This window comes from Macrobrachium rosenbergii, chromosome 27, assembly GCF_040412425.1.
Source record: "Macrobrachium rosenbergii isolate ZJJX-2024 chromosome 27, ASM4041242v1, whole genome shotgun sequence".
Classification (NCBI taxonomy): Eukaryota; Metazoa; Arthropoda; class Malacostraca; order Decapoda; family Palaemonidae; genus Macrobrachium; species Macrobrachium rosenbergii.
Window position 1 is genome coordinate 157,213 of NC_089767.1, and position 11,259 is coordinate 168,471.

General features: G+C 49.5%; 1 protein-coding gene across 1 annotated transcript; it reads left to right on the plus strand.

Annotated features, from left to right (window-relative positions):
• Nucleotides 1-2,403: 2,403 nt before the first annotated feature.
• LOC136853221 (uncharacterized) lies at nt 2,404-4,500 on the plus strand. Its single transcript, XM_067128595.1, has one exon. The coding sequence runs from the start codon at nt 2,404-2,406 to the stop codon at nt 4,498-4,500; it is 2,097 nt and encodes a 698-aa protein (XP_066984696.1).
• Nucleotides 4,501-11,259: the final 6,759 nt, after the last annotated feature.

The following is an 11,259-nucleotide window of genomic DNA, read 5'->3' on the forward strand; positions in this document are numbered from 1 at the left end:
AACTTTTGCCCGATGTCGCACAGGCGGCCAGTGCTCAAGTGACTTCAAGGGGTGGCGAGACAGCGAACGCGGGAAGAATGTTTCTCCTTCTCAAAGGGCCTCGATCAGTTCTCGTCAACCTCAGGAAGCTTTTGACAGATGTCGCACGGGCGGCCAGCTCTCAAGCGACCTTAAGGTTGGAGGGGACAACGATCGTCAGAAGTCCGGACGCCAGGACGCCCGAGTTGTGCAGGAGGATGGACGCCAGGACGCCAGGTGTCAAGAGCTTGGACGCCAGGACGCCGAACGTCAAGAATCTGGACGCCGGGACGCTAGGCGTCACGAAGTTGGACGCCAGGACGCCAAGCGTCATGATATTGGATGCCAGGATATTCATGCAGTTGGGAGTCAGGATACCAAGCGTCAAGACCGTTATCCACAGGACGTTTTGGTCGAGGATTTTCTTGTTTTGGAAGCAGCGACTAGTAGACAGGACGCCGCTACCTCGGTTTCCGTACAGCTTTCGGAGGAAGCGAAGGACAACGACGATCTTCCTCCCTCTCCAGATGTTCTCCTCGAGAAAGTTTCCGATGAAGAGGAACAAGAATCTCAACTTCCTTCCTCAGACTTGAAGAAGTTGATGAAAGTGTTTACGGAGCTTTTTCCGGACAACTTCGTACCTGCCGGCCCCCGTTCTCCTCCCTCGGAATTTACCCTCGGGAAAACTCCAAAGAAGACTATTTTTACTAAAATGATCATGTCTCATTCCTCCAAACGAGCCTTGAGAGTTATGGAAGAATGGATGAAATCCAAAAAGGATCAAGGACGAACAGTGTTCTCTTTTCCTCCAGCTAGACTTACGTCGAGGTCTAGCATTTGGTATGAGACTGGAGAAGCTCCCGGCCTGGGAGTTCCTGCCTCTTCCCAGGGGGACTTCTCTTCTCTGGTCGACGCTTCTCGCAGGACTGCTATGGGTAAATCCAAGGTTTTCTGGTCCCCTTCGGAAATGGATCACATCCTGAAGGGAATTTTCAGAGCTTTCGAAGTCTTCAATTTCCTGGATTGGACTCTGGGAGCTTTGAGGAAGAAGACTGAGACCTTATTAGATTCAGACACCAAAGATCTCATTCATGTTATGTCCTGCATGGACAAGGCTCTCAGAGATGGAGCCAACGAATTGGCAGCTCTTTTCTGCGGGAGTCTTGAAGAAAAGGGCACATCTTTGTTCCTTTCTTGCCAATGGGGTTACGCCCATCCAAAAGGCAGAACTCCTTTATGCTCCTCTCTCGACGCATCTTTTTCCTCAGGATTTAGTGAAGGAGGTATCCTCAGCTTTGACTCAAAAAACTACTCAAGATCTAATCACCAAAACTGCAAAGAAAGTTCTACCTTCTAGCTTCACCTCTCAGAAAATTATAGGGGAAGCTCCTGTTATTCAGCCCTTTCGAGGCAGAACCCTCAGTAGAAGGAATTCAAGACCTACGATCAAAAGATCTACGAGAAGAAACAATAGACAAGGGAGAAGCAGAGTCTGAGAAGACTCTCCTTCAGACAGCGGTTGGAGCCAGACTAACACACTTCTGGCTGGAATGGGGGAAGAGAGGAGCGGATCCATGGTCCGTTCAGTTAATCAAGGAGGGGTACAAGATCCCTTTCCTCAGGAAGCCACCTTTAGCTACAAGGCCGGTAGACCTTTCGGCCAATTACCGAACGAAAATAAGAGTGGACGCTCTGCAACAGCAGTTTGTTCTGCTGCTGCAAAAACAGGCTATAGAAAAAGTTTTGGACCCGGAATCTCCAGGTTTTTACAATCGTTTGTTCCTGGTTCCCAAAAGCTCGGGGGGATGGAGACCGGTGCTAGACGTGAGTGCTCTCAACGTGTTTGTTCAAAAGACAAGATTCACGATGGAAACAACCAAATCCGTTCTAGCAGCAGTCAGACAGCACGACTGGATGGTGTCTATGGATCTTCAAGATGCGTATTTCCATATTCCCATTCACCCGAGCTCCAGGAAATACCTGAGGTTTGTGCACAGGGGAGAAACTTTCCAATTTCGAGCCCTATGTTTCGGCCTAAGTACCGCTCCTCAGGTTTTCACGAGGCTAATGAAAAACGTAGCTGGAATGCTTCACACAAGAGGCATCAGAGTCTCCCTATATCTGGACGACTGGCTCCTCAGAGCTCCTTCCTACACTCTCTGCCTGGAGGATCTTCGGACGACTCTTCAATTATCAGAGAATCTAGGACTCCTTATGAACAAAAGGAAGTCTCAGCTGATCCCATCCCAAGAGATTCAGTACCTTGGGATGAGGATTCAGAGTCAAGCTTTTCGGGTTTTTCCATCAACATCAAGGACGGAACAAGCTTTAGAAAAACTTCAGAAATTCCTAAAGAGATGAACTTGTTCAGAAATTCCTAAAGAGATGAACTTGCTCAGTGAGGGAATGGATGAGTCTGCTGGGGACCCTTTCCTCTCTAGAGCAGTTTGTCTCATTAGGAAGATTGAACCTTCGTCCGTTGCAGTTCCATCTAAATCGGAACTGGGACAGAGACAAGGAATTAGAAACGAAGTGTATTCCCATTTCACAACAAATAAGATATTATCTACAATGGTGGAACGATCCCCTAAAACTTCAAGAGGGACTTTCCCTGCATCAGAGGAACCCAGACCTAGTGTTGTTCTCCGACGCATCGGACTCGGGGTGGGGAGCAACACTGGGAAAGATGGAAGTCTCAGGCTCTTGGACCAGAGATCAGATAGAATGGCACATCAACCAAAAGGAACTGACTGCTATCCTTCTGGCTCTAATAGAGTTCGAAGGTCTAGTGGAGAAAAAAGTAGTTCAGGTCAACTCCGACAATACGACGGCGTTGGCCTACATCAAGAATCAGGGAGGCACTCACTCCTACTCTCTATACGAGACCGCCAGAAAGCTCCTTCTTTGGACAAAGGAGAAAGATGTTACTCTTGTTACCCGCTTTATTCAAGGCGAAAAGAATGTGAGGGCAGACATGCTGAGCAGAAGGAATCAAGTTCTGTCGACAGAGTGGATGCTTCACCAGGACGTCTGCAAGAGCCTGTGGCGGATTTGGGGCCGACCATGCATAGACCTCTTCGCCACAGCTCAAACGAAGAAGTTGGAAACTTACTGTTCTCCCGTTCCAGATCCCGAAGCGGTCCACATAGACGCGTTTCTGCTGGATTGGTCCAACTTAGACGTGTATGCGTTTCCCCCATTCAAAGTTATTCACAAAGTTTTGCAGAAGTTCGTAGCTCACGAAGGGACCAGGATGACCCTAGTGGTTCCTTACTGGCCTACAAAGGAATGGTTCACAGAGGTACTGGAATGGATGGTGGACACCCCGAGAAGACTACCTCTCAGAATAGATCTACTCAAACAACCCCACTTGGAAAGATATCACCAAAACCTCCAAGTTCTACAAATGACTGCCTTCAGACTATCAAAAAACTTGCAAGAGCTAAAGGCTTTTCGAAGGCGGCAGCTGACGCAATTGCAAGAGCAAGGAGGTCATCAACAATCAAGGTATATCAATCCAAGTGGGAAGTATTTAGAGGATGGTGCAGAAAAAATTCTATTTCCTCTTCCAGTACCTCTGTAACTGAAATAGCAGACTTCCTTCTCTTCCTTAGAAGGGAACTTAACTTTTCTATTTCCACAATTAAGGGATATAGGAGTATGTTAACTGCCGTTTTTAGGCACAGAAACTTAGACCTTTCCAACAATAAGGATCTCCAGGACCTTATCAGATCCTTCGAGACCATTAAAGAGAAAGGCCAGGATTCACCAGCTTGGAACTTAGATGTCGTTCTTAAATTTCTTATGGGAAATAGGTTCGAACCCCTACATAAGGCATCATTTAAGGATCTTACTCTAAAAACTCTGTTTCTGATCAGTTTGGCAACAGCTAAAAGAGTAAGTGAGGTCCATGCCTTCAGCAAGACTGTCGGCTTTAGACAAGGCAAAGCGATTTGTTCGTTGCAACTTGGGTTCCTCGCAAAGAATGAGATTCCATCTCGACCCTGGCCCAAAACGTTTGAGATCCCGAACCTGTCGGATATCACAGGTACAGAAATAGAGAGACTCCTGTGTCCTGTAAGAGCTCTGAAGTCATACCTGGAAAGGACTAAGGAAATACGAGGTAAGTCAGAAGCACTGTGGTGTTCAGTCAAGAAACCCTCGTTACCCATGTCTAAGAATGCATTGTCTTACTTTATCAGGCTATTGATAAGAGAAGCCCATTCAGAATTTAATGAAACTGATCTACAAATTCTTAAAGTTAAGACGCACGAGGTTAGAGCAGTAGCAACCTCGGTGGCTTTTAAACAGAATAGATCCTTACAAAGTATCTTAGACGCAACCTTTTGGAGAAGCAAGTCAGTGTTTGCCTCGCATTACCTCAAACAGGTTCAGACCATATATGAAGACCGCTACACTCTCGGCCCTTTTGTAGCGGCTAATTCAGTAGTGGGTGAAGGATCTACCCCTGCTATACCATAAACCTATACCCTTTTCTCCTTTTCTTGAAATGGAGAAAGATTTTATGGTTGTGTGCGAAGGCTGGACGCTGTCTTCCGCAATCATTAGTAAATATTTTACCTTTTGTTAGTTTGTTGTGTTAGTCGGTCAGGTGGTCGTTTGTGTTCCTTACTAGCGCCCGGAACAAGGGTATTTTTTAAGGAGGTCTAGTCACATAGAGGTTATACACCAGTTGACAGCCCCTAGAGATTTTCAGCCCCCTGGGTGGATCGCTGGATCTCTTAAGGAATGCAGATGGAATGAAGCAGGAAAACTTCGAAGTTTGCTTCCTTAACAGGTAGGAACCTCGAGTTGGTTTTACAATTTTAATTTTGTCAATTCCAACGATACTGGCTGTCTCTGACCCTCCACCAAAGGTGTCAATCAGCTATATATATAACTACCAGTTAAGTCAGATGTTTAAAAATGATATTTTCATAATAAAATAAATTTTTGAACATACTTACCTGGTAGTTATATATAATTAATTCCCACCCTCCTCCCCTCTAGAGACGAGAGGCATGGAAGATCTGAGGAATACCTGGTGTGGTTCCAGATACCTGGATAGAGGGCGCATAGGTAGACCACCTGACATACCTATCGGCGATTGCCGCGAGTTTTGAAATTCTGCCGTGACGTCAGGGACTTAAGCTATATATATAACTACCAGGTAAGTATGTTCAAAAATTTATTTTATTATGAAAATATCATTTTGCTTATGGCCGTTGTGCTATGCAGACTTGTGTGCTCACTCTCTGCCCTGATCGCCGTTACGCTGTTTTCCCGGTGGGATCTTTCATGTTTTTATTGAGTGTATTTGTGGGTGTTTGATTTTGTTTTGCAGATGCAAACCCACTAATCATCTAATCCTGCGTGTGAGGCCATCACCCCCCAGTGTGTGTGTCCTGGGGCTGTCTCTTGAGAGAGATCTCTCCTCTGTCATCTTTACTCGCTTTGTTGGGTTAAGGTCGGTGGGGGTGGCAGTAGGGGATCAAGATGACCTGTTCTTGGGGGCCTCTGCTTGCTCTGAGGGGGAAATTTTTCCCTCAGAGTGAGAGGAGTCTCCCACCACTCACCAGACTTTTGCTTCTCCAGGTTTGGTGGCCGAGCATCACGAGGCAACCGATCTCCAGGCAGCTTGGCTCTCCTTGGGGCTCTCTGTGCAGTCCCATCTGACGAGGTTCCTGGTGGTGTCGCATGCTTCTGCAGCCGTTACCTCGACCACAGTGACCATAACAGCCTTCACCAAAGTTCCTGCTACAATTTTCACCCACTTTCCAACTCAAGTGACCCCAGCGGTGGAGGATCAGACCACTGTCTATGCACCGGCACCCTAGTATGCGGTGTCCCTGCCTCCGATCTTACCTGTGGTCCCGACTGCTCCTGTTCCTGTTGCACCTCCTGCCCTGGTTGCTCCTGTAGCCTTGGCAGCTCCTGCTGTTCCTGTCACCTGGGCCGCTGCTGCTGTGCCTCCTGCCCCAGCTGCCCTGACTGCTCCTGTTGCCGCTCTTGGTGTTCCTGAGGCTTCTGTCATCCAGGCTGCTCCTGCTGTCCTGGCGGCCCCAGCTCTTTCTGTGCTTTCTGCTGCTCCCTCTTGAATGGGGAATCTGACCGCCTTCTTGAAGATGTCTAGAAGAAATCGAAGAGGTCCCGTGAGGTGTCGTTGTCTGCTGCCTCCTCCCCTTCTTCTTCTGAGACTTGTCAGCCGAAGAAGAAGAAGGCTGCATTCCCCTAAGAAGTCCCGCCTCAGGACTTTGAAGGCGCTGGCCCCCCTCCACAGGGGAGGCAGTGGGATCTCTCGTTGGCTCTTCCCAGCCTCAGGCTTGGGTTCCAGGTCTTGCATCTCATGAGCTTTGGATGCTCAGACCTCTCAAACCTGTGCTCCCGATACCAATTCGAAGAAGTTCGCTTCTAAGACTGGTACTGTGCCTGTCTCTTCCAGAGTTTCTTCAGATACTTGAAAGGCGACCTCTCCCGATGATAGTTCTGTACGAGATTTGGGAGTATCGGGTGCTCAGCCAAGCTGAGTCACGCCGCATGCTCAGGATTCCATGGAATCTCTGGCACCCTGGACCAGCACTGGCGAGCCCGCTCCCCGGTCTGGTTCAGGCACATGACAGGAGAAAGTGCCGAAACATGCCGGTATTTCGACACTTCCTGCCAGCATTGCTTCGAATGCTTGGTCAGGTTCTCAACCCGGTGTCTCGGACCCAAGAGCCCAAGCACCTGGGAAGGCAGAGAGGAGGTCCCCTGTTCAGTCTTCTTCTTGGGAGGTTTTGGCCTCAAAGAAGACTGGGGTATATTGTCAGGACTGCACAAGTTCACGTTAGGCAGCTCCCGAACACTTGACTCCAGCCAGCCCCTGCCTGATCACTTTGATAGGATTGGCCTCGCTCGCCAGAGAAGGGTGATGGGGTGCGCTTGGGTGAACCTCTCCACTTTCCTCGGGACAGCACTTTGCCAAGGGAAGCACGAGTCGGATAGGTAGGACTCCGATGAGAGTGCTTCTTCTTGGGGTTCGGCTGCGATGATCTACGCCCTGGGCTCGGTTCTCGGACTTCCCAATTGTACACCTCAGTAGTCAAGGAGGGATCTCAGGAGTCTGCAGAGGTTCTTCCTCCAGCAAGGGGAGTAGGTCAGGAGGACTGCATCCTGGAAGGACTTGAGGGTCCTCTTCCTCAGGATGCGGACACCCCCGAGATACAGGGGACCTTTGCAGAGACCAATTGCGCTGATTTATCTTGGGGAAGGGGCCATGACCTCTTCCATGGATTGTCTTTTGTGCCTAGAATCCTTTTGGGGTCCCAAGAAGGAACCCAAGGATCAGTGGGGCTGCCGTGGTCCTTGCTTGCCAAGGGGGTACTCGACCAGGTGAATAACCTTGTCTCTGGGCAAGAGAACTTGCTTCAGCCAAACTGCTTGGACAAGCTCCTTCCCCCTCCTCTGCCTCGACAGAAGCGGTTCTACACACCCTTGGAGGGGTCTTTGCCGACTAAGCAGGTTGACATGGACCTGGTTTGCCTAGGCCCGGGTCTCTGGCTGCAGCACCTTGCCAAGGAAGGGGTCTCCCTCTTGCAATAAGAGGTAGCGGATCTGGAGGCCACTACTATGGCAGCTCTTTAGGCAGTCTTGGTTGGATCTGTGGTCTTTCACAGTTTCCAAGGTTGCCGCCGCCTCGGTTGCAATCATGCCTGGAGAGGACTCCGTGTTCCAGAGGCTGTCAGTCTCGAGGTAGGGCTATCTCCTACCTGGCCCACCAGATGGCAAACCTGGTGCTGAAGAGGAGGGACGTTGTCCTGAATCAGATCTCCAGGTCTGTAGGTCCTGAGTCGACAATGACCCTGAGGAATGGACCATTGCTGGGTTCTGCCTCTCTCTTCCCCAGAGTTGGTAGATGCTGCAGTGGACAAGACCACTGCGGCCCAGCCTTCGGGTCAGCCTAGCACTTCCTTGGCCCCTAAGAAGACCTAGGCTTCAAGGGGCGCTAGTGGTAACACCCAGCCTTCTTCCTCGGCCAAGAAAGCCGTCCCTTTCAACCCTCTTTCCAGTCTGGAAAAGGGGGCAAAGGAAACAAGAAGAAGGGAGGAATCTAGGGGCAGCGTTCCCCTCCAACTGCTGCCATTGGTGTGGGGGTACCTGTCGAGCCATTGGGCAACATGGCAGTGACATGGGGCCGAGACCTGGGTTGTGGATGTCCTTCAAGAGGGATATCTACTTCCCTTCGAGTCTCGGCCACCTCTCACCAACAACCCAGTCCTTCTCCTCATCTGCATTCCCAGCTCACTGAAGGATCTCACACTCAAGGAGGAGGTACAAGTGATGCTGAAGAAGAGCACTATAGAAGTTGTGTTGTATCGGTCCCCAGGCTTTTACATCCGCGTCTTTCTTGTAGAGAAAGCTTCAGGGGGGCTGGAGACCGTTCACAAACCTCTCTCCCTTGAACCGATTCGTTCACCAGACTCAGTTCATGATGGAAACAGCACGCTAAGTGCTCGCCTCCATCAGGGAGAATTACTTCATGTTTCAGGTGGACTTGAAGGATGCGTATTTCCAAATACCCGTCCATCTGTCCTCTCGCTTTATCCTAAGGGAAGCGCTGTTCCAATTCAGGGTACTGTGTTTTGGGCTTTCGACCGCCCACCAGGTGTTCATGCAAGTGTTTACCCTTGTGTCAGCTTGGGCCCATTTGTACGGGATACATCTTTTGAGGTATCTCAACGACTGGCTCTTCCTGGCGAGCTCCGGCTCGCAGTTGCTACAGGACAGGGATTGACTTCTCAAGTTTTGCTGCAGTGTAGGGGTCGTAGCAAATCTTCGGAAGTCAGATCTCGTCCCCAAGCAGAGGATAAAGTACCTGAGCATGCAGATAGATACAGGTAGCAGCAAGAATCTTTCCCTCGTGGGTGGCTTCTCCTTCGTTCTCTCCAGTGGAGACTGAAAGAGTACTGGTCCCAGTTTTGAGCCCCAGTCCTTTCCCATCCCTCTTTTGGAAGAAGTGAGACAGGATTTGAACTGGTGGATGGATGACAGGATCCTTGTAATAGGAGTATTCCTGCATACTCCCCCTCCCAACATGCTTCTGTTCCCAGATGCATCTACCGAGGGATGGGGCACACACCTGGAGGAGTTGCTGACTTTGGGAGTGTGGAACCAAGATGACAAGCACCTGCACATCAACATCTTGGTACTCAAGATGGCCTTCGTACCCCTCCAAGAGTTTCAGGATCAAGTGATAGCACGCTCGGTGGTGTTGATGAGTGACAACACAGTAGTGGCATATGTCAACAAGCAGGGGGGGTCTCATTTCCTTCCCTCTGCATCAGTTGACATTGCAGGTGCACGAGTGGGCAGTAGCTCAATTGTATCCTGTCAGCCAGGTACATTCTAGGCAAGAGGAATGTAGTGGCATACAAGCTCAACCGCCAGAATCAGGTGATAGGGACAGTGACCCGTCCCTTCACTCAGGTATCACGGAGAGGTTGTTCAAACTGTGAGGACTTTCTGCCATCGATCTGTTCTCCTCTCAGCACAACAGAAAACTTCCTGTCTTCTGCTCCATCGTGCCCGACCCATGGGCCACTGTGGAGGACCACGGGACAACCTCTACATATACGCCTTCCCTCCGTTTTATCTGATTCACAGGCCATTTGGTATCCCAACCTGCTAGCTCTGCTGTCCGAGGCACCAAAAAAGATTCCTCCCTGGCCCAACCTTCTGTGTCAATCCCATGTGGAGCAGTACCATCAGGCAGTGCACTCCGTGTCTTCACTGGTGGAGACTATCCAGCATCTCTTGCCAGTGAGAGGCTTTTCTCGCTTGCAGCAAAAGAGATGGCTGGATACCTCAAGAAGTCCTCTGCAGTGGTATACCAGGGAAAATGGGCCATCTTCTGCAGTTGGTGTCATAGACAGGGTCTCTCTCCAGTCAGAGCCACTGTTCAGCAGGTCTTGGACTTCCTCTTCTTCCTCCGCCGAGAGAAGCTTCTCTGTTTCAGCTGTAAAAAGCTATTAGGGCTGTACTTGGCTTAGTCTTGTGCCTGAAAGGTGTAGACATCTCCTCTTCTTTGGAGATTTTGCCACTGATGAGAAGCTTTGAAAGGTCTTCCCCTCCCAGGAACCTCAGGCCCCCTTCTTGGGATGTGACTCCCATTTTGGAGAGCCTGACCCGTGCACCGTACAAGCCTGTACGAAGAGTCGTCAGACAAGGATCTAACCCTCAAGACTGTCTTTCTGCTTATCCTGGCATCATCGAAGAGAGTCAGCGAACTTCAGGGACTCTCCTCTGATGTTAAACACTTGAGGGGATGGGGATCAGTTACTCTCGATTTCATCCTGGATTTCATTGTGAAAACTCAGAAACTGTTTGTCCCTTATGCTAGGTTCAAGTCCTTTATGATCCCCTTCCTAGAGGACTTTGTTGATAATGATCCAGACAAGATGCTACTTTGTCCTGTTAGAGTGCTGTGGTGCCATCTGAAGAGAACTCGGCATTTCAACCTGAGTGTTGATGACTCTTTGCTAGCATTGGCTTGTTCAAGAACACTATTTCTTTCTGGCTTCGTGAGACGATCAATAGAGTGTATTCTGCAGCTGGCAAACACAGCACCGATACCTTCTACCTGAGAGCTCACGAAGTCAGGGGCACTGGTCCAACCCTCGCATTCCGGAAGAATCTGGCAGTTCCTCAGGTACTTAAAGTGGGGTTGTGGTCTCGACAGACCACCTTCACATCATTTTATCTTCGTGACATTGCCCATAAGTCCTTGGACACTTTTTCCTTGGGTCCTGTGGTTGCTGCTCAACAAGTTGTGTAGCTTACCTGGCTCCTCTAAGAGGACAGGTTGCATCTCGTTTAAGGTGTTCGGTTATAGAAGTAAGAGTGATTGCTTGAATGACTGGCCTCTCCTCCTCCTCCTTCCTCGTCATCCTTCTTTCTCTTGCTTCAGGCAGATAATGGGATTCGAGCCGGCACATGCTGGAACTGGTGGCTGATGCAGGTAAGTCTGTTCTATTTTGCTATCATTAGATTCATAGAAGGAAGCCCACTCCTTCCTCTAACAAGGAGAGGAAGGAGAGACTGGCAATAAGACAAATCCAATACAGGCAGTTCCTGGTTTTTGATGGAGGTTCCATTCCCACGCCGCGTCGTAAGCCGAAAATCGTCATAAGCCCAAAAATTGTCGAATATCGTAAGAAAACCTTACTTTTAATCCTTGGGTGTCTTGAAAACGACGTAACCTGC